This window comes from Carassius gibelio, chromosome A6, assembly GCF_023724105.1.
Source record: "Carassius gibelio isolate Cgi1373 ecotype wild population from Czech Republic chromosome A6, carGib1.2-hapl.c, whole genome shotgun sequence".
NCBI classification, from domain to species: domain Eukaryota; kingdom Metazoa; phylum Chordata; class Actinopteri; order Cypriniformes; family Cyprinidae; genus Carassius; species Carassius gibelio.
The window spans coordinates 1,861,248-1,883,535 of NC_068376.1; the positions used below are offsets into that span (position 1 = coordinate 1,861,248).

Genomic DNA, 22,288 nt, shown 5'->3' on the forward strand with positions numbered 1-22,288 from the left:
TCAGCTATGGCTTTGTTTCACACAAAATATATTGTAAAAAAATTGATTTAATAAAAAATCGAATGGTGCACAAAGAAGCACACACTGTGACTCCCAAATTAAATTATATAGTGTAAAGAAATGTTCATGCTATCATGTTAAACAATACATAAAGTATTATTCAGTTAAAAAAACATACAAACAACTTTTCAACAGGGCTTTAATGATAAATCTTCACGTATAACAAAGCAGTTTCTCTGTACAGATCAAGCAGACATTTAAAACAATCTCTTAAAATCTGTCGTACCTGGAAAGTGCAAAAAAATAAATTCATAAACAGAAATAAAATTCATGCTGTACATTTCATACTGGATTCATAAATAAGCACAGATATACACACACATCCATTAGTGACGCCTAAAATAAAAGCAGCTCAGTAAGTCACAGGTCTGATGGTTATCTGGTTCCCACAGAAACCGTGGCTGTCCACAGGGGTCACAAAAAGTCATGCTACAGAGTTCAGATCATGGAGTCTAATTTGCATGACGACAGAATAAAAAAGGCACTCCATTCATTTAATTAAAGGAAGAAAAACAAATATACATACAAATAGATATGTGAATAAAAACAGCCACCTCTGGGATCTCCCGTTAAAAAAAAAAAAAAAAAAAAAAAAAATTAAGGATTTAAAAAAAGGATTAACAGCAAAGATATCAAAGCATTAATTGAGATCTCTTGGTATAACTTATTTCCAAAGCAACCAGCAGATGCAGGGAACTCTTTGTGATAGAAAATGCAACATAAGTTACATAACTCATCCCTATTCAAATTCAGCACCACTTCAAACTAAAGCACATATATATGGAAGAACATACCACAAACAAAACATCCTGATAAAGACATCTGCATTTTGGTATTCGTATCTTCATTAACATCTTCATATTACCGATCACTTTTAAATTTCAAAACAACCGTTCGTAAGTAAAGAAATTAATGTTGTCACTCGGAAGGACATTAGTGTAAGAAAATGAGAACTGAACTAAAAAACTAATTATCATCATGGTGATGATCGCCTCCATCAAAATACCAGTTATTATCACTGTACAAGTGTAGGAATTTTATATATTAACAAATGCAAAAGGTTTCTGAAACAGTTTAAATGAGATCCTTCACAGTGACTACAATAAAACAATTTTGGTGGGCCCAAAACCTATGGGTACTACAGTACATTCTTGTAAGGGAAACACGTATATCTCAAGCCTTCGGTGAAGAAATCAAAAACTACATATGGAGGAGATGTCAATCAGTAACTGTGAGAATTCTCTAAAAGGCCTGGAAGTTTACCTGCATAGTAAACGGAGACTGCATGGCTTAGAAATATAAAAAGAGGAGGGGAAACAGCGTCTCACTGGACTATTGCATCAAGCTGCATTGGTTCTAGCTGTTCTATGTAGAGCTCGGTTTGGATACTAGGAAGACTGCAGGGCAGCGATTAGCCTGTGGAATGCTTCAATAAGAGTCATCAGAGGGACAAAACTGTATTGCTTACTGTCGTGTCTCACAAAGCCCTTCGAAACTTGTCCTCCTGTGTATCTGTAGTGTTTTATCAAACAAAACAAACTTCAGACGCAACTAATCTAGAAACCAAACTGTAGAATGGCTGTAAAGCTGTTCGCATGTATATGTCCACGACAAAATTCAATCTTGCATTCTTCAATGAAAAAACTACATCACAATTCAAGTAATGAATGACAATATTCAACAGTTACGCACAATAAAAATCAGTGTTTGTCAGTTTCGCTATAAAATGTGTTGGTCTATTGGAACAGAATATGTCATACGTATTGTGAATTATACTGGTGTGAACCGTCATCCACTTTCCGAGGTCTGTGCAAGAGCAAGACTGTGCAAATAAATAATGCCTGTGTCCACTAATAAAACATCAAAAGTTCTCCTATGAAAGTCATTTAATATGACAAGGCCACTAAGAAACGAATGAATAACTGGACACGTACTACAAAAACACATAAATCCTGACGTGACAAAAACACGCTGTAATGATGCTGATGATGATGGTTATGATTAACTAAAGGGGCGTGGCATATGTGGTGGAAAAACGACAGAGAAGGTGGTTTTCACAGAAATCAGACACGTATAGTTAGATGGTGCCTGCACCAGTCCAACTACACGTCTACAACACGAGGGAACACACATCCGTTTGACTCACACACACACAGAGATTTGCATACAGGTGCTAAAAAAGTCCTTCATATTGTTTCAGCAAGAGGAGATAGCCATCCTCAAAACTGAAACAATGGTTTTGGGTGATTGACAGGACTGTGGGCCAATCAGGCAGGAGGGGGGCGGGGTCAGGGCTGCTCTTGGGTGTGATACTCTGTTTCTCCAGACGAGATCTGAGTGAGACGTTTACTGGAGCCCCAGAGTTTCCTCGTAATCTGGCCAGAACGCATCTGAGGAACGGAGAGGAGAGGAGAGGAGAGGAGAGGGAAGTGAAGGATAAAAGTAAAGAGGAGGTGAACAGTGGGGGGGGGGGGAGAAGGTGATTGATGAGTGCATGTGAGATCATCTGTGCTGGATTCATTTTGAGGTTAGTGCAAAATCAAAATGTTAATTTTATGTGAAGTTCAAAACAAGAAGATGAGATAAGGATCACTGCCCTGCATCATGTTTGCTGAATGAAATCCAATGCTCGTTTCTTACCAATTTTGGGCTGCTGATTCATCTATCATACTTTCTCACACATGATGCAAATTTTGCAGCATCCTTGTATTTTACAACCATTTGTAAGCTGAGGAGGTTTTGTATTACCCTTAAAACCACCACAGACATAATTCACATCTTCCTTTATCTGTAATCAGGTCAGCTAACAAATATTTGTAAAATTTTCACATGCATGAATTATTCTGAAGACATTATTTGGATTATGGCCATTGCAACACCTGTGGGTGTTTTACTACATCCAAACAGCGACAGAAAATAAAAAAAAGCTTATTTTGTAACCTTCCTTGACATTAAATTGAGTATTTGAAAATATTTTTTCACTCCTTTCTAGACTAAAAAATAAAATTTGAATACTTCTTTTGTCATTAAACCTGAAGCCTTTGATACCTGACTGCGTTAAGAGTTATTTCGGTTAATTAGTTAATTTGAACGGATCATTTAAAAAAAATATTTATTATTATTTTGTGAAAAATCTGTACAAGATGAAAAATTTGTAATGAAATTTTTTAACTCAGCAAAATCAAATGACAACATTATACAGTTTTTTTTTTTTTTTAAGATGCAGGGCTGTGTGATTGTAAGTACTTACTATGTGTGCATACAAACTCTTCAAGTCTGAACTGACATCTTAATACAGAAACATGCTCTAATGCACAAATTGAAAGTGGCCAATTGAATCAGTGTTCTCCATTTTTTCTGTCTGAGGCACAGACTACTTGCACCTTAACTAATCTCAGAACTCAAGCCTGCGATAAGAGTTTATATCAAATATTGTGCGATAATTCAAGGAAGTAGCTATATGTCAAGTGTGCTTAATTTTGACTTACTCAGAAAGAGAAAAGTGATGGCAGAGGAAATGTCATTATAGCTCTCCTTATGTCAATGTGGTGAATGAAAATGTACAGTATATTCTCTGAGTAAAACTATCATAATGTAGAAACCCAAATGCTGCTATTCAAGCTAGTGATATTAAAGAGAAAATCCTTGAGAACGCTTTGCATTGTTTGGAATATTAATAAATACCTATGCATTCGGTCACATTGAATTATTTTTTTCTTGTAAACAAAACAAAACAAAAAAGAAGAAAACCATCAACAGTTTTACAATTATTCTAGAATGACACTACAAGTTATTTATTCTTACTATTGTTATATGCTATTATTACTAGTAGTGTTAGCATTAACGTGACGGGTGGTTTGGTTTGGTTTGGTTACGACTCTCTACAACTGCTAAGAGAAAACCAAAACCAATATCAACTACTGCACTTCACACAATCACCACTGATTACACATGCTCAGGATAAAAATCCTTGGCAACAGTATCAATGCATTGTTATGTTATTACGATGTTAATTTGTGTATTGTTTGTTTATTTATAGTTTTGAGAACAAACCTTTTGAATAATTAATACATTTTTTAATCTATTCTTTAAGAGGAAGAGTAATTGTTTTAGGTTCAGATTAAACTATAGTCTCCACTTCGATAGCTAAGCGTGTGAAATTGATGTTATGTATCTGGTAAGTGTGTATGTATTTCTCTCAGATGATGTCGGGGCTGAACGTGTTCTGGTCTCTGAGATGCAGCAGGCGTGCGGGCGATCGCACACGCAGCGTGTTCATGAGAGGAGAGCCCTCCATCCTCTGGGTGATGTAGTTCCTGAAGGAGTTTTTTACCTCCGCAGGTTTCCCCACGCCCACCACGATCAGCTTGCCGTCATCGAGTCCCACCAGAACGTGAGACTGCTCCTTGGTCACCGACACACAGCGGATGGGCACCCGCATCGCCATCGGGGACACACACAGAGCCAGACTGCCATGATAACCGAGAGAGAGAGAGAGAGAGAGAGAGAGTGTTAGGATCAGGTGCAAGAAACAGACCTGCATCCTTACAATCTGACAACATCATCATAAAATGCAATGATAAAAATCCTTAAGCATCCTTAAAGGGATAGTGGACTCAAATTGTTCCTTTTTTTGTAATTGTGAAGAATGTTGGTAACCAAACAGTTTCAGGTCCCTATTGGCGTCCGTTGTATATTTTCCATATCCATACACATTTTGAACAATTTGAGTGTGAGTAAATGGTGAGAGAATTTTTATTTTGGGGCAAACTATTCCTTAAATTGAGTGCGATAGTTGAGTTCCGGATGTAAAAATTCCATTAATGTTCCCATTAGGGTAAAATGTACTTGTCAATGACAGACCTACTATGAGCAGTTAGTCGATGGGAATATGCTTGTGCTACTTTTGCAACTTATTTTTTAAAATAATGGTATTTCACAGCAGAATTCCTGGTGAGATTTTCATTCTGCCAAGAAATCAGAGAATCATGATAAGCAAATCATGTCAAAAATCTTTAGTGCCCAACCACTGCCATGAAGCACTGAGAATGGTGCAGATTCAGTCAACTACTCAAAAATCTCTATATATGTGCATATTTTGCAGTAAACATAGAATATATTGATTAAATGTACATAATCAACATAAAAGATATCGTTGCATTGAATAGTATTACTAATGCTCTGCTCTCTAGATATGATTGCTCTTCCAGAAAATGCCATCTTTCTGATGCATGTTATAATATGGAAGAGCAGCAGATTATGGTCTCCAGGTTTACCTGTAGAGATCTCTGACAGACAGGAAGCCCTGCTCGCTGCCGATGATGACATGTTCTCCTGAAACACACATGTCTGTCACCTGCTCCTTCAGAGGAGCGCTGCACAGGTGCTTCCCGTTCACAGAGTACAGGTGCAGGGCGTTCTTATCCTGAGCACACACACACAACACAAAGAGGCTCGGTTTACACGGGCACAGAAATGTGTGCAGAGAAGGGGAACTGAACTGTGTTTGATACCTTCAGAGTGGCTTTGCCCTCGACGCAGGTGTGCACCACCAGATGTCCCTCCCAGGACACAGCCAGGTGCATGATGGACACGGGCAGAGAGCTCTCACACGGCGGCCGCAGAGAGCGCATGTACTGACCCCTGCGGACAGTGTGAATGATCACCGTCCCGTCCTGTGACACACACAAACATTTCAAACATCTTTGAACCCGTTGAGAATTCTGGATGTAAATGAGCCATGATTGGCTCACCTTTATTATTTCAAATGAGGCACAATGAGAACTAGACAGTGTTTCTGAGTGACTTTGAGAGAGCGGAGTCTTACCCGTGATCCAGAGACCGCCATGTCCAGCTCTGTACTGATAGACACACTCACAACTTCATCTGTGTGTCCATACAACACCTGCACTGGCTTATGGGACAGGCCCACCGGAGCACCACCCTACAAAAACAGAACAAATTTAGTTCAGCTTTTCAGAATTATTTCTGAAGATCATGTGACACTGAAGACTGGAGAAACGATGCTGAAAATTCAGGTTTGATCACAAGAATAAATTACATTTTAAAATATATTTATTTTAATTTTGAAGACTTTTCCAAGAGAACAGAACAAACCTGCTGTAGCACCTGCCACACCATACAGGTGGTGTCTCTAGAGCCAGAGATCAGGTGAATCCCAAAGTGATCTGTGGCCAGGCACGTTACGATGTCTGAAATAATATAGCCACACACAGACACACATTTACAAAGTGAGCAGATTTGTTTCCTGCAATTCAAGGCTAAATTGAGATCATACAGAACAATCTGGATGTGCCTATTCATGAGGAAGAAAGGCCGTTTCCATTACCCATATGTCGGATGTGCTGCCCCACTGTTTTGCCCTTGACGAGTGACGTCACTCTCAGACTGTTGTCCCAGTGGCCTCCACTGAAGAGCAACTTCCCGTCATGAGACACAACAAACAGCTGAGCTGTGACTTCAACTCCTGGAGAGAACGGCCCTGCTAGAAACCTCTGAGTCCTAGAGAGAGAGCGTGGTGGTGCTGTTCAAGGAAGTGCAGGGCAGCTACCAACAGGAAGATGTTAACATCGGTCAGAGAGACTCACTTTACACCGGCTACGGTCGGGTCTTTGATGAAGGTGAAGTAGTTGGAGATGTTCTTGTCGTAGGGCAACCAGCCGTGAGTTCCCATCAAGCAGTTCTGGCTCAGTGTTACCTTGATAACACATTATATATGAAAATATCAAAGATTTCACAACAGCCAGAAACCTCAGAGAGCATTATAGACCATGTAGAAGGGCTTTTATAATGCATTTATTTGTAATTAAGGAATTATGCAAAGCCATGCTATTACTGTTAAATAAAACCTGTGATCATGACGATACATTATCAAAATTATGTTATATTTATATAAATATTAAAAGGCTGCTTACCAAATAAATAAACTCAATTGTATTTCATTTATTATTTGTTTAAAATGATTTGAGTCTAAATTATTTTATATATTTAATGTTTAAATAAATGTTATTATTTTCTATGATGTTCTACATATTATAGGACCAGGGACATCACATGGGTGCTTATAAAATAATTAAATGCAAATCTTTTTTATAATTATGTATTTATTTAAAATCAGTCTATATGTATAATTTATTACAATGTGCATTGATTAATTATGCCCAGGGACATTAATAAAAAAACCTGAGTGGTCAGTAATGTGTATTAGTATCTCACTTATTACATTTTAAATCATATGAATACAAATCTTATATTATAATTATTCTATATATGTTACGGTTGTGTTTACATTATATGAATATTATCTTATATAATAAATCACAATGTGCACCATCTGATTATGAACAATATGACTAGGGACATTAATTAAACAAATAAAAATCTATAATGATAGGGTCTATCCTGATGTCATGTGTCTTGACTAATCAAGGGCAGACTTACCAGAGTATCTGGACTCCCCTGTGAGATGAAAGAATGGGATTGGTTCTTAGGGACAATGGCTTTAACCAGCGGCACATTATCACTGATGCCCTAAAACACAGAGACCAAACTCCATCAGTCCACAGAACAACATCTGGACGAACTCATGAAGCACTGCTAATTCAGTCACCTCAATGAAGAAGGACTTGAGCTCAGTGAGGTGCTCGAATATGTTGAGAGGACAGGAGTCCAGACGGGTTCTCCTCTTCTCCAGCTCCTCTAGAGAGAGACGCACGGGATGGGGCTCCTAAAACACATTAACACACAACATCTGGTCAAACAGCAAACTCTCTCCTGTTTGTGTCATCTTATGATCTCCATTCCAGATTCTTCTAACACTGTGTGTGTGTGTGTGTGTGTGTGTGTGCTGTACCTTCAGTAACTGGCACGGTGTCTGTCCAAAGTTACTGATCATGCCTTCTAGAGCCTTCCTCTCCTTCTCGTCTGTGATGGCGTCCAGATCAACGGCCCCTAAGACAACCACAGACAGTTTCATTTAGCTGCAGATAAAAACTATTTGCATTATAAACTCAGAGATAATGAAGAATCAGCCAGTCATTATCTCAAAATAAAGCCCAACAGGCTGATGAAGACTCTCTTGATATGAAAGAGAAGTCTTCTAGAAGCCTGAAAGGCTCCGTTTTTGTGATAATGATCGTCTGAGACATCATTATCCTGTATTTTTAAATGGCTACTTATGAAATAAATAAATTGCAGACATAAAATACTGATATGAGTTGAAACTGTCATTATGTAAGAACAAATGGAGACCACAAAAAACTAGCACAGATATGTATGAAACAGTTTTTTTTTAGTATTAATATAGTGTTTATAAATATTTTAGATAAATATTTTAGTATAATATTTATTTATAAAAGTGTATTTCTATATTTTTGGTGTTTTGCCTGAGTTTAAGTCACTTTGTTATGATTTCAGTTCTTTATTCTATTTAGCTTTATTTTATTAAAGATTTACTTTTGGAAATTTAATACTAATACTGCATAAAGCAACATTTCTATTTTTTTTTCAAAGTTCGCATTTTCATTTAATATATATTTCAGCTTTATTTAAATTAACAAATAATGTGTACTAAAGTAATCATTTTAGTTTATAATAAAAACGAATTATTTACCACAATATTTAACTACTGAAATAAACTTTTGTTGTTGTTGTTGTTGCTTTCAGATTTAGTTTTAGTAACTTTATTACTACTAAAATACTGGCAAAACTTTTCTATTTTTGTTTTATTTTTTACTTTTAATATTTATTTTATTTTATTTTAATTTCCAATAAAACACCAGTTATTTACCACAATATTTAACCACTAAAATAAACTGTTTTGGATTTATTTCAGATTTAGCTTTAGTAACTTTAGTTCTACTAAAGTACTGGCAAAGCAACATTTCAATTTTTTTTCTTCAAGTTTGAGTTTTTCTTTTAATATTTAGTTTTTCTTTTATTTCCGCTTAAATAAACAAATAATGTGTATTAAAATGTAATCGCTTTAGTTAATAATAACAACACTAGTTTAATGGACATTATACCACAATATTGAACTAATATTTACAGAATGGCAGTTTATAGATCTACAATGTAATGAAACTTAAATGTTTAAATTAGGTTTGGCACAACAATATCTCTTAACATATGTTATTAAATTATTTTTATAGTGGCACATACAGTTCTAGCTCAGTAATTGTGGTATTATTACGATGGACAGATCAATGCAACTATTTAAAAATCCATATTATTTACAGTTTTTTTTTTTGCAGTGAAAAATAAAGTTTAAACATTTTATAAGCTGTATTTGTAATAATATTAATACTTTGTCTTCCTCAAGTATGGTGCAAAGGATGACATACTGTACCTTCATATGTGCAGTAATAGAAGACATTGAGGGCCTCCACTGCAGCCGGGCCCCTCTGTTTATAGCCGAAGATCAGATCGATCCATTCATGCAGATGGGCCGACACATACTCAGATTCCTGAACACAGAAACCACATCACCTACATCAAGAAATAACCACACAAATCCACTTCCAAACCAGTATTTCTCTAACTTAAGACCGGAGGCGGTCAGTCATCATGAGAGGAATCTGCCACCAGGAGGAGTCTGGGAAAGACTCTTGTGTCGTTCTAGTTTTCTAACCTTTCATGAAGCCATTTCTGACTGCTTCAGGCTTTAATAGGACAGAAGTGGCAAAGGAATTGAGAAGAAGAACAGAAATAGATCCTCCCGTATTCAATTAGGCATCCCTCCCTGGACGCTCTGTATTGAGGTCAGTGGGGAAGAGCTGTGATGAGGTCATCAGAGATGGGCTCACCAGGGCTTTGCGGTGCTTGTAGATGAAGTCCTCGGGGGATTTGGCCCATTTAGGCAGGATGACATCATTCACCCTCTCTTTAGAGATCTGCAAGCGACCCAGGTCAAATCCTACAGCGATTAGAGAGAGAATGAGACACAATCAAACACTGGATACTTCAGATTTTGCTGATTTATGGTCATAAATCTGCTTGCAAAGTTTTGACACGGATATGTTTTTAAAAAGGCTGTAAAATGTTGTTGGGGTATTACTGACTCCCCCTTTAGGTTCCATGCAATGTGCCAAAAATCAACTCTGAAAAACAGTAAAGAATCACAAAAAAAAAAAAAAAAACAACAACAGAAAAACAGAAAGTTTACTTAAAAGACTCGTCTTCTGATTTACCTAAAGAAAATTCACTGTTCATTTATCTAGGTGAGTTTCACAGTCAAAAAAAAAAAGATGTTTATGGTTTAACAGGGGTTTTGGATCTCATTGTGAACAACTTCTTTTACCCTCCCAAGGGTTTGAGAAGCAGATGACAAAAATCATGTGGGTCAGATGAACCCCTAACAGAATAGAAACAGATTGAAATGTTTCAGTTTCTCTCATATTTGATATTTTTTAGAAACCGAAGTGCATGAAGCCCAAAACACAGAAAGCTCTCTCCTATTCCAGCTCAATCATCGGCTCAACTGCTCTTTATTTCACTCTGCTCACCGTTCTGGTTCTCCAAGAACTCTGGGAAGTAGAAGAATTCTGGGATGAGCTCTTTGACGTCGTTGGGATTGTCCATGAGGGTCTGCCAGGTGCCAGGAATGGAGTGAAACTGACGGTCGGCACAGTCAAACCTGCCAAAGACAGTCAGACCAACTTTATTCATGTAATGAAAACAGGACTGTGTGAGGATGTGACAGAACAGCACTAAACATTTACACGATTGCCCATGTTTATATATCAATCAATCAATAGCCAATCATAACAGAGGCCATCTGCTTAAAGAAATCGTAAGCAGACTCGGGTCAGAAAATGGTCATGAAAAACTGAAATAATCCTATAAAAAAGCCTTTAAATGAATTTCACTTCAGGAACCATTTCTTTTTACAGCATAAATAAAAACCATTATGATTTGGTTGATAGAAAGACACAAGAGTTAGAGAGGAAACCCAGATGAGCATTACCTGCCGCTCTGCAGCTGGATGTGCAGGGATGTGAAGGGTTCGACGCGAATCAGGTAATGCATGACTCCAGCGGCGTTCGAGTAGTGCGTGCCGTAGTGGAAACGGTCTATGGTGCCCGTGGGGTCTTCGAAACTCTCATATCTGCAGAATAAACATCACTTACACACATCAGCTGCATTCACTGCTGACACGAAAGCTATTCTAACTTTACTCTATACCTTGTGAACTGCTTCAATGTTGAACGGGAAGCTACCTTCTAAGAGACCCGTGTTTAGGGTTTCAAACTAAAACTATAAAAAAAAATGTTTTGGCAACTGAAATAAAATATAAATCTTAGATGAAAAAAGCTACACAAACAAAAAAACAATGAAAAAGAAATTGAAACATTGCCTTGACAACAAACTGAAATACTAAAATTATTTTATCTAAAATGGAAATACAAATAAATTAAATAAATCAATAAAAATAAAAAACGGGAACAGCACATAAAATTAGTAAACATTAAACTAAAAACATACAAAAAATATAAAATGCAAAATATAAAATACAATAAATATTATAAAAGTATAGTATAAAAAAATATTTAGTAAAAATAATACTAAAATAATAATTTAAAAGACTTCCACCATGAGTTCGTCACAGTGCATTATAATCAGGATTTAGCCAATTCAAGGTATTTTGTAAAACTGAAATTTCACAGCCTACTATATTTGGTAAACCCTTCAGAGCAAGAGCATGATGACTTAAAATCTCACTTGTTATTACAAACTAAAACTGGAATAAAACTAAAAGGACGGGGACAGAAACACACTTCTCTCTGACGGCTTTGGCGTTCCTCTCGTTCAGCACGGCCACAGGTTTAGAGAGATCTCTGAACACCCGCGGATCGGACAGATCCAGCTCCTCGGACGTATAATCCGACAGGATCCAGGGGAACTAGAATCAGCAGAGAAAGATCAGTCAGGAAGTGAATGAGGGCTGACGTGTGGTTCAGACAGAGGACGGAGCTCTCACCACAGGATACTGAGACAGATCATTATACGTGCGTCCTGCTATAGTGTTCAACTGCATCAGGTAGTCAAAGTTTGAGATCTCCCTGTTCACCCATTTCTGATGAGAGAGAAGAAAGAGTCAGCTCTGAACCTTCAGTGATATACTCTATGTGAAACAGAGCCGCTTCGTGTGTGTGTAGTGACCTGTGTGAGTCCAGAGGCTTCCAGCAGCTCCTGCGGCGAGTGAGTGGCATGAAGAGAGAGAGAGCGCAGCAGCAGCATCCGACTGTACACTTTATTACGCACCTGTCAATCAAACAGATTCAACCAATCATCAGAGACTACAGGAAGAAGGTGGGAAGGTTAACAAATAAAAACGGTTTCATTCACTTACTGTGTGTATACACACGTCTGCATGTGAAATATAGGGTTATCATAGTTAACTAAAGCTAAAAGCATGAAACAATTGTTGTAGTAGTAGTTCTTTATTTGTATTGCCATGTCAGCATCTAAGGTTATATTCATGGCAACAATAGTTGAATAATACAAGAGATACAGAAACCAAATAAAAACCAAGCAAACACTTAAACAAAGCAGTTAAAATCATAAAATATATATTTTTTCAATTACCATATGATAAAAAATAAAAAATAAATAAAATTATCCAAAAATGTTTTCTGGCAGAATCTGAATAAACGATTCAACAATTTTTGTTTCTGAAATAAAATATAAAATAAAATAATAAAAAAATAAATTTCAAACATAATACAACAATTTTCATTTAGTTTATTTTGATGTATTAAAACTAAAACTGAATAGAAAAATTAGTGGAAACTATATAGATGAAATTTAAAAAAGCCAAAACTTCAAATCATGATTAATCAATAAAGTTTTCACACAAAAAGCTATTCTAAACGTACAAAAAAAAAAAAAAAAAAAAAAAAAATTATATATATATATATATATATATATATATATATATATATATATATATATATATATATATATATATATATATATATATATATATAGGAATAACTGAAACCACATGTATGCACAGATCACATACCTGCAAAATATGTTTGTCACTCATTTAGAATACTCCAGAAAAAATTATTAAATTATTAAATTCAAATTATTAGCATTAGAATGAGGTTAAAAACTAATTCATGTACATTTACTGTACATTTATGCATTTATCATATGCTTTTTTTCCAAAGCAACTTACAAAATATAAATAAAAGCAACTGCAAATTCAGCAGAGAAGTTCAATTCAGTTTTTAAATTCTTAGTGCATGAGACCCAATGAGTGTGTTTACATCTACAACAAATCAAAACCCAAATATCAGCTGATTATGAAGAAAGGAGACTGAGAGATTCCCCACCTCCTTCTTGAAGTTCAGGAAGTAGCTGGTCTGGTCGATGAGAAAGATCTCCAGAGCCGAGCGCCGGAGGTTGTACCTGCGCAGGTGAATCTCTCTGATCTGAGACAGAGGCCATTTAAAGTCCTGACCTACACCTGAAAACACAGAACACCAGTCTCATCTCTATCCTCATACACTGCTGCACATTCCTCTGTAGCACGTTCTCCTCACCTTCCTCTTTCTCTGTGCTGCTGTCGTAGAAGTAGATGTGTTGTGTGGTGAGCTCCAGACGACCCGGATAGACGTCCACCACCGTGACCAGCTCACAGTCCTCAGAGATCACCAGCTTCTCCTTCTGACCCGCCTCTTCTGAATCAGCCCTTAGAGAAGCACAGCGAGTGTGGTCACATGCACAGGGAATTCTACTTTGGTTCAGTGAAGGTGCAATAAAACGACAGTAAAGAGATTCAGAATTTAGCAAAACATTATTTCAAATTAATGCTGCTCTTTTGAACTTTCTATTCATCGAAGAATCCTGAAAATAACAAAAATATGAAGCAGCGCAACTGTTTCAACATTGATTACAATCAGAAATGTTTCTTGAGCATCAAATCAGCACATTATGATTTCTGCAGGATAAGACTATTGCATTTAATTATATATTTATATGGAAAAAAGTTGTTTTATTGAAATATGTCACAATATTACTCTTTATGTAGCTTTGATTAAGTAAATGCAGCCTTGGTGAGAAAAAGAGACTTCTTTCAAAACAATAAAAAATAATAATAACTCTTACTGAGCCAAACTCTTTAACAGTCTAGTAATAATGCAGAAAAACACCTTGACATGAATGTCAAAATATAAACAGACTTAGCCGTAAATCATTTTTTATCAAATCTTTTAATTAAAATCTAAATTTACCTTTAAAAGATAAAAAGACATTATTCAAGGAGTTTCAAAGAATTTACACCCTTTTTTTACTGTGTGTATCTCCAGTTACTAAGTAAAAGTGTGTTTCTGTATTTAGCTCCAGTGATTGGCTACTGCTCCTGTCTGTCTAAACTGAGACTCACTGATTGGCTGAAGCAGGATCCTCCTCCAGGAGCTCCAGGATGTCATCCTCCAGATCACTGACCTTCACCTGTTTGACCGCCTCTAACAACAGTGACTCGGCGTTTACCTGCTGGTGCTGCACACCTGAAGCAACACACACACACACACACACACAAAACCATCTTACTTCCTATAATGCCCATCACATGATTCCTTAAAGATTGTAAGTGACAGTTTTCGAGTGTATGTCATACCTAGGTTATCTCTCAAGGCACTGGCTTCTTTATGGGGGTCAAAGTTGTAATTCCGCACCAGTTTGAGTCGCATGCGAGAGTAGTTTTCAGCGCTAGAGAGCTTCCAGTGAATGTCCTTCTGCTGCCTGCCAAACACAAACAGTCGCATTAAAGACCCTTTTTAAAAAACAAAACAAAAAAAAACAATAGCTTTTAATTTGTTACATCCTGGCAAAAACTAATTTTACTGCATTATTGTCATGTGCATGCATTCATCTCTATTCTTTAGCAAAAATAACTGATTTTAATCTAAAAGTCAAAAACCTCCAGTGTACAAACATTGTCCACTCCTGATCTCAGTGACCTTTACAGACAGAAAGGACACTCACTTGTCCACCCAGGGTCCTCTCTCACAGAAGAGTCCTCTGCGCGCCGCTCTCCACTGCCTGAGGATGGCGCTGTTCTGCGTGTGGATCTGTTTCAGCATGCTGTTGTACCTCAGGTTCTCCTGACGCCCTCGGCGACTGAACGGTTCCACAAACTGCTCCTGAGGGGTTTTGAGGAACATGAAAATGTTTGTGAATTCTGCATTAAATTTGAAGTTGAATTCTACACACCTTTTTTGAAATAACATTTCAATGTTTATAAAGTCTCTTCTGCTCACAGAGGCTTCATTTATTTGATCAAAAATACAATAAAAACAGTAATATTGTGGTATATTATTACAATTTCAAAAATTAGTTTTCTAGCTGAATGCATGTTAAAATGTAATTTATTTCTGTGATGCGCAGCTGTATTTTCAGCATCATTCATTTTAATAAAATGAATGCATCCTTGTTGAATGAGCAGTAGATGTTTTGTACCTGAAAGCGTATCTTGCTCTCTCCTCTCTCTCGGTCCTTGCGGTGCAGATTGAGCATGAACGCCTCATAACAGTCCTTCCAGTATAGAGCCATGTTCTCATGACCCTGACTGAACGTCTCCAGCTCATATTGCTTCATGTAGGGGATGATCTTTCAAAACAGATGCACGAAATTCAGATTTGTAAACTAGAGAGTGAAATGAAGAGCAGAAACCAACCAACTACTACTACTATGCACTATTAGTTAAACCTATCAGAAATAGAAAATAAGTGAGAGCTTAAATTCACAATTTTCTTCATTTAGTGTCTTACATATTTATCCAAATAGACCCTCCACTCCGGAGAGCTGCAGTACAGCTGGAAGTCCTCGAAGAAGGACGGGCTCCCGTTGGTGTCGGGGAGCGAGGGGAGGTGCAGCTCCATGTACAGGAGCTTGTGGACTTTAGACAGGAGGGTACGGAGGAGAGGCACTAAAAACGAGTAGGTCTCCCCTGTCCGCTCCTCGCTCACCGAGCGCCTGAGGATTTCCTCCACACGGCCCAGAAGATAACAGGCCTCGTCCTGAGAGTCCACCGTCTTCGTCTGCAGGATGCCATTCAGTTTGGCCGTAGCCATCGCACACACCTTAATCGCATACAAAATACATGTGTGTGTGTACAGTGTATATTTATTATGTATATATATATATATATATATATATATATATATATATATATATATATATATATATATATATATATATATATATTAGGGGTGTAACGATACGCGTATTCGTATTGAACCGTTCGGTACGACGCTTTCGGTTCGGTACGCGGTACGCATTATGTATACCGAACGGTTCGTTGGAGTAATTAATTATATTTGAAAAAAAAAAAAAAAGAGAGAGAGAGAAATATAATGATATGCGTTCAACAAGGTAGCCCAATAACCCAAACAACGTAACAGGCAACGCCCCTGACACTCCCGAAGAAGAAAAAAACACCATCTTATATGTTTATGTTAGGCTACTCAGCAGGCGCTCGCTCACTCAGTACGCGCTGAAGGCTCGTTGCAAAATAGCCAATGCGTTTAACAGACTAGAAATGAGAAGATCCCCCAATAACCAACAGGTCTGGTGTTTGGGTGCACTTTGGATTCCCTTTAAGCTATAATGGTGATGGCAAGAGAGTGGTGGATAAAAAAAACAACGGTATGTCGCATCTGCAACATGACAGGGTACACCAGCGGGAATACAAAAAAAAAAAAAAAAAAACAGCGGGAATATCTGGGATATATGCGTCAGTACTATCTGGGAAAAGACGAAAAAAAGGAGAAACATGCACGCAGCAAACTATCCCTGCAGCATTTAGAAACTATAGCTTACAGGCAGTGGCGTAGCAAGCTTTTCAAAAGTGTGGGGGATGGATGTGATTTGTTTATAAACAATAAAAATGATAAATACATTGACAAAGGGGTACGAAATGCAGGGCTTAAAGTTCTCCGGTGTCGTGCCGGATTTTCGGCTTGCAGCGTTTGGCTGAAAAAAAAAAAAAAAAAAAAACTCAGAAAAGGGGAGAGAAAAAAAACGCCCACACAAAGCTTTTTCTCTGGTGGTATAAATAATGTAACAATTTACTGTTTTTAAACATTAAAATAATATACAATTTTCTTTTATAGTTCTTCAACAGGTATGCAAACAATAGCTGCTGAACAATCTCCCAATAATAGCAATTAGCATTAGTCTAAAAAACTACATATAATACTGAAAACACTTGACGTCAACAAAACGATAACAGAACATATTCCCAAAAAACCTCGAAAGCATAAACACTCATTCAAAGTACCTTGAAAAGGGAGATGTAAATAACGTTAACCATAAGTTCCCGCCTCCTCAGCACGAGCTAACCAATAACACCCCAAGAGAGGCGGGACTTAAGGCAGAACAGCCAATCATCAGCCGGTCACACTCAAAGCCGGTGTCCTTTGAGAGGGAGGGGGGAGGAGGCAGCCGCGGCCAGCGCAGACACACACAGCGGTTAGAGAAACGGAGGAACGTCTGTAGTAAGGCGTTTGTGCAAAACTGCGGAAAAACTGCAGAAAAAGTGCGGGTGTCGAACCCTCTCACCGGGAAAAGTGTGGGTGTTAAAACCCCCACATCCCCCACGGGTGCGACGCCCCTGCTTACAGGGAATCCAACCCAAACACCAGACCTGTTGGTTATTTTAGGATCTTATATTTCTGGTCTGTTAAAGGCATTCGACATTTTGCAACGAGCCTTCAGCGCGTGCTGAGTGAGCGAGCGCCTTAGGGGCCGTTCACATATCGTGCCTAAAAACGCATGGAAAACGCTAAGCGCGTCTTTCTCCTCCTTTCCAAAGCGCTCGGGCAGAAGCGCACATGAGGCGTCTGTCTTTCTTTGCTAAGCAACAATGACGTGCTCTCTCCATGAGACGCGGAAATTTCAGCGAAGGATAAATGGATTTGCAGCTCTAAAAATCGCTTGCAGTAGCTCTGCTACTAAATTTATTTCAAAATTGCAATCCATATACAACTATGATCAGCTGATCCTTCATCTTGGCTGAGCTCTCAACGTTGTTACGGGAAAGGATGAAGCTGATTGGTTAGTTCTTGTCACATGACCCGCGGTGCGCTTGCGGCATTCTGAAAAGTTGAGATGTTTTTACATTTTGCTGTATCTAAAACGTATCGAACCGAACCGAACCGAACCGAACCGTGACATCAGTGTATCGTATCGAACCGAACCGTGAATTTTGTGAACCGTTACACCCCTAATATATATATATATATATATATATATATATTAATACACACATATGCATGTAGTTCATGTAAACACATTTCAGAAAAATATGTTTGTAAACAAAAACCTTTATTTTGGATGCGATTAATCGCGATTAATCGTTTTACAAAACGAATTTGAATACAGATTTAAAATGTCATTTATTTCTGTGATCAAAACTGTATTTTCGGCATCATTCCTCCAGTCTTCAGTGTCACTGAAGTGTTCAGAAATCATTCAGATATGCTGATTTACAGCTCAAGAAACATTTCTGATTGTTCTCAATGTTGAAAACAGTTGTGCTGCTGTATATCTTTATGGAAACCAAAAGAGTTTTTTTTTCGAGATTCTTTGATGAACAGGAAAAGCAACATTTATTTGTAACAAAATAAATGACTTTACTGTCACTTTTGATCAATTTAATGCACCTTTGCTGGCCCCAGAAGGCACTGTACATCAAGATGCATCCCTAATATGACCTCTCACCTGCGGGTCTTCCTGTGCCATGAACCCGAGGAGCAGCCGTAGTCCCACCTGAGACAGCTGGAGCCACTGCGTCCCGGAGGCGTACCACACCATCAGCCCGTCCATCAGAGTCACCGTGTCCTCCAGAACCCTCTCAGTCCACAGAGCAGGATTCACCAGCCCCTCGGCCTGCAGGAAGTCCTGCACCATGTGAAGAAGACGCACCGCGTTCTCCGTGTGCTGCGGCAGCGTGGCCGTCGTCGCCTCTCGGTTGTCCGTTACGGCCAATTCCAGCATCCTCTCCATCAAACTGGAGAGAAAGACATTAGAAAATGCATGTTCAGATCAAGTGCTCAAATATCAGCTTCAAATTTGTGTTTTGGTGACATTTAATTAGCACTTCTGCAATGCCATGTTTTGATTGTGTCATCGTCTATTTTGTGTGTACACTGGAAAAGCTACAACAGGCGAACATACAATATAGATTTTATTAATTTCAAACCATGTTCACTTGGATGAACTAATCATTTGCTCTTATGCTGTTCTAAGTCGAATGAAATTTCACTAAACGATATTTGTACTGTAGCTCCTCTACCATTCAATAATCACAATAATCTTTGCGCTTTGTTACTTTAGATATGAAACAAAATCTTTCAGTTTTGTATAGATTGCTGTATTCGCATCGGTTCGATCTGCACATGAACTGACCATCTTTTTTTTTATTTTCTGCTAATTATAGCAAGAATAATGAGTTATGCTGAAAGATTCAGTACAACATACTCATGTAATCACTCTAACAGTGTTTCAACCGCAGGAAGACATTAATAAAACAGCTTGTAAACAATGCCACAAAATATTACATTTACCACAGAAAACCATCAAATGACCAAGACTTGTTAACTAGAACGTTAGGAAAATTAACTCTGGAGAGGAACATTTTGATAAATATATGCACTATATTACATACTCATTCTATTTGACTTTATTATTTAGTGCATGTTTGCATGAACTCGTGGTGGAGCACACACTTGAGTTTGATGTGGTCGACGGGCAGCAGCAGCTCGTTGGCAGTGCCCAGTTTGGTGAGGGCGGAGAACACCTGCCCCCTCTCCAGCCAGGCGGTGTCATCGGACCCCTCCACCCCTCTCCACATGACACACAGCACCATCTCCAACAGCAGACGGGACAACTCCTCCTCCGCACGCTGGGCGACAAGACAGAGGCTTACATCAACAAATCACTTCAAAACAATCTTCCGATTTAATAAAGACTTTCAAAGCCAGGTCCATCACTTCTCCACAATTAGATTTAAGGCTATACACTACACCTTTCAGCAGTTTGGGGATCGAAAGCTCTTTTTAATAGCTATGAAATAAGTCTCATATTCTCTCTTTATTTGAGCAAAAATACAGTAAAAACACTGAAATTATTATCAATATTGAAAGCTGTTTTGCTGCTTAATATTTATGTGGAAATGTGACATTTTTAAGTTTAAAACAATTTCAAACATAAATAATTTGTAACATTATAAATGTCTTTAACATCAATTTTTGAGCAATTTAACACATCCTTACTAAATTTAAACAGCAATGTAATTATGCATTTTTCCTTTTACAACAAAAGCTGCAATTTCACCACTGTTTACATAAAGCTTTCATTAAATGTTAATAAAGCATATGATAAAACACAACAATGTTCAATATTATTAAAATTAATAATCAGCAAGTAAATTAATTAGACACCCTTTAGCAACTTGCCACATTAATATTAAATATGCATAAGAATTTTACAAAAGCTTTAAATAAATAATATTTTATAATCGTTAACACCTTCATTATAGTATTTATTATCAGGTACTTCTTGTCGAGAACATGTAGTGGACAAAAAATGACAACACAATTAATACGAGGAAGTGATAAATGTCAGGGCCTGTGTCCAATGAAACACACATCACTTATCAGTCTCACCTCACTGTTGAAAGACTCTCCGAGGGACATATTGTCACTAAACAGGAAGCGGTCATCATTCAGACAGGAAGCTCCGGGGAAGGGCTTTGCGTTCTCCAGAGGAGACGGTGTGCTTGGCATGCTGCCCGGAGTCTGACTGCCGCTGTCCCCGTGATCGAACAGATGCAGCTGGGACAGGTTCACGCCCCAGGGTTTGGGTGTCGGCGTGTCCCCTGGTGTTTCGGAGAGAGACATCAGCTCTCCGTTGTCCAGGCTGTCTATGGACCTGCTGTCTGAGGCGCTGTCTCGCTCCTCAAGCTGGTCTCCTAGAGTCCTGCGCTCCAGAGGAGGCTCCAGACGGTTTCCTCCGCTGCTGCGGCTCAGCTCCAAACTCCCCAGGCTGGCCGCGTCACAACGGCCCGAACCTGAACCTCCATCGCTCCCGGGGCTCCGGACAAACAGACTCATTAGAGTGCCCTGCCAACACGTCTGCCTGGAGATCTGCAGCGCTGCGTCCTGCTGAGACTGCAGCAGCGCATACACCTGCAGGAAACAACAGAAGTGCTGTATATATACAAGCTCAAAACATACGACATCTAAAGTATTTCTCCATCATTGTATATCATTTAGTGCAGGTTTTTTTTTTTTTTTGCAAACACTTATTTTTAGGGAAAGGTAAAATGATGTCCCATGCAAATGTGAAAATAAATCGTTATTATTACTTCAGACAAAGCTATCATTCGGCTTTAGAAGGCTTATAATATAGCCCATGTATCATATGGATTATTTTTTGGTACTTAGTGTATTTTATCCTTTTATATGGAAAAGCAATAATAAAAAGGCTATTCCTTAAAACATGATTTTTGTTTTTGTTAACACTAATAACTGTGGTGTATTAATGTGATAAAAGCGCTCACCCTCTTGCATACAGTCAGGCGAACACTGGGCCCGGCTTTATGGGTCAGCTGAACCACAGCCATCAGATCTTTATAGTTCACCACAGTGTCTGGAGCACAAGATAAAAGACCAAACACATTTCCCATCATAAAATTCTGTGTGGCTTCATCAATGAATGGTGTTCTAATATAAGGATTATTATAGTTAACTAAAACTAAAACCACAAAACATTAATAAGAAAAAAAAATATTGATAATATAAATATTATATAAATATAATATAAAACTATATGAATTTAGTTTCCAATGCAACATTTCTCATTTTCATTTAGTCTATCTTGAGGTACTAAAATACCTAAAACTGAATTAAAATGAATGGAACTGCATATTTAAAAAAAAAAAAAAAAAACTAACAAAATTGAAAAACATAAAACAAAATTACCAAAGCTTTAACAAAAATGTAAATGAAAACAGAAAATATTCATTAAAAAATTACTTCAAAGTATTAATAAAAGAATTATTCCATAAAAACTGATAATAAATATCTGATAAAAAAATCTGATAATGAATATATATATAGAGAGAGAGAGAGAGAAAGAAATAATAGAAATGATTACCATTTATATTATATTAAATATTTTTTATTAATTTTCT

The 22,288-nt window shown here is 37.6% G+C and overlaps 1 protein-coding gene across 4 annotated transcripts in view; it reads right to left on the reverse strand.

Annotated features, from left to right (window-relative positions):
* Positions 1–182: 182 nt before the first annotated feature.
* LOC128015226 (neurobeachin-like protein 1) overlaps positions 183–22,288 on the reverse strand; it is a 54,893-nt gene continuing 32,787 nt past the window's right edge. For 2 of the 4 annotated variants that reach the window (XM_052598892.1, XM_052598890.1), the window contains 29 exons: positions 21,656–21,744; positions 20,760–21,281; positions 19,821–19,996; positions 18,814–19,102; positions 15,861–16,172; positions 15,550–15,699; positions 15,076–15,233; positions 14,708–14,832; positions 14,474–14,597; positions 13,632–13,780; positions 13,422–13,555; positions 12,241–12,342; positions 12,059–12,154; positions 11,856–11,980; positions 11,045–11,185; positions 10,584–10,714; positions 9,885–9,994; positions 9,428–9,545; positions 7,934–8,031; positions 7,691–7,807; positions 7,522–7,611; positions 6,669–6,778; positions 6,410–6,582; positions 6,178–6,272; positions 5,888–6,004; positions 5,574–5,735; positions 5,337–5,485; positions 4,394–4,529; positions 183–2,450 (listed from right to left, as the gene is read on the reverse strand). In XM_052598892.1, the coding sequence (XP_052454852.1) occupies positions 2,349–2,450; positions 4,394–4,529; positions 5,337–5,485; positions 5,574–5,735; positions 5,888–6,004; positions 6,178–6,272; positions 6,410–6,582; positions 6,669–6,778; positions 7,522–7,611; positions 7,691–7,807; positions 7,934–8,031; positions 9,428–9,545; positions 9,885–9,994; positions 10,584–10,714; positions 11,045–11,185; positions 11,856–11,980; positions 12,059–12,154; positions 12,241–12,342; positions 13,422–13,555; positions 13,632–13,780; positions 14,474–14,597; positions 14,708–14,832; positions 15,076–15,233; positions 15,550–15,699; positions 15,861–16,172; positions 18,814–19,102; positions 19,821–19,996; positions 20,760–21,281; positions 21,656–21,744 (4,400 nt within the window). In that variant the 3' untranslated portion in view covers positions 183–2,348. The other 2 variants (XM_052598891.1, XM_052598889.1) reach the window with 1 other exon arrangement.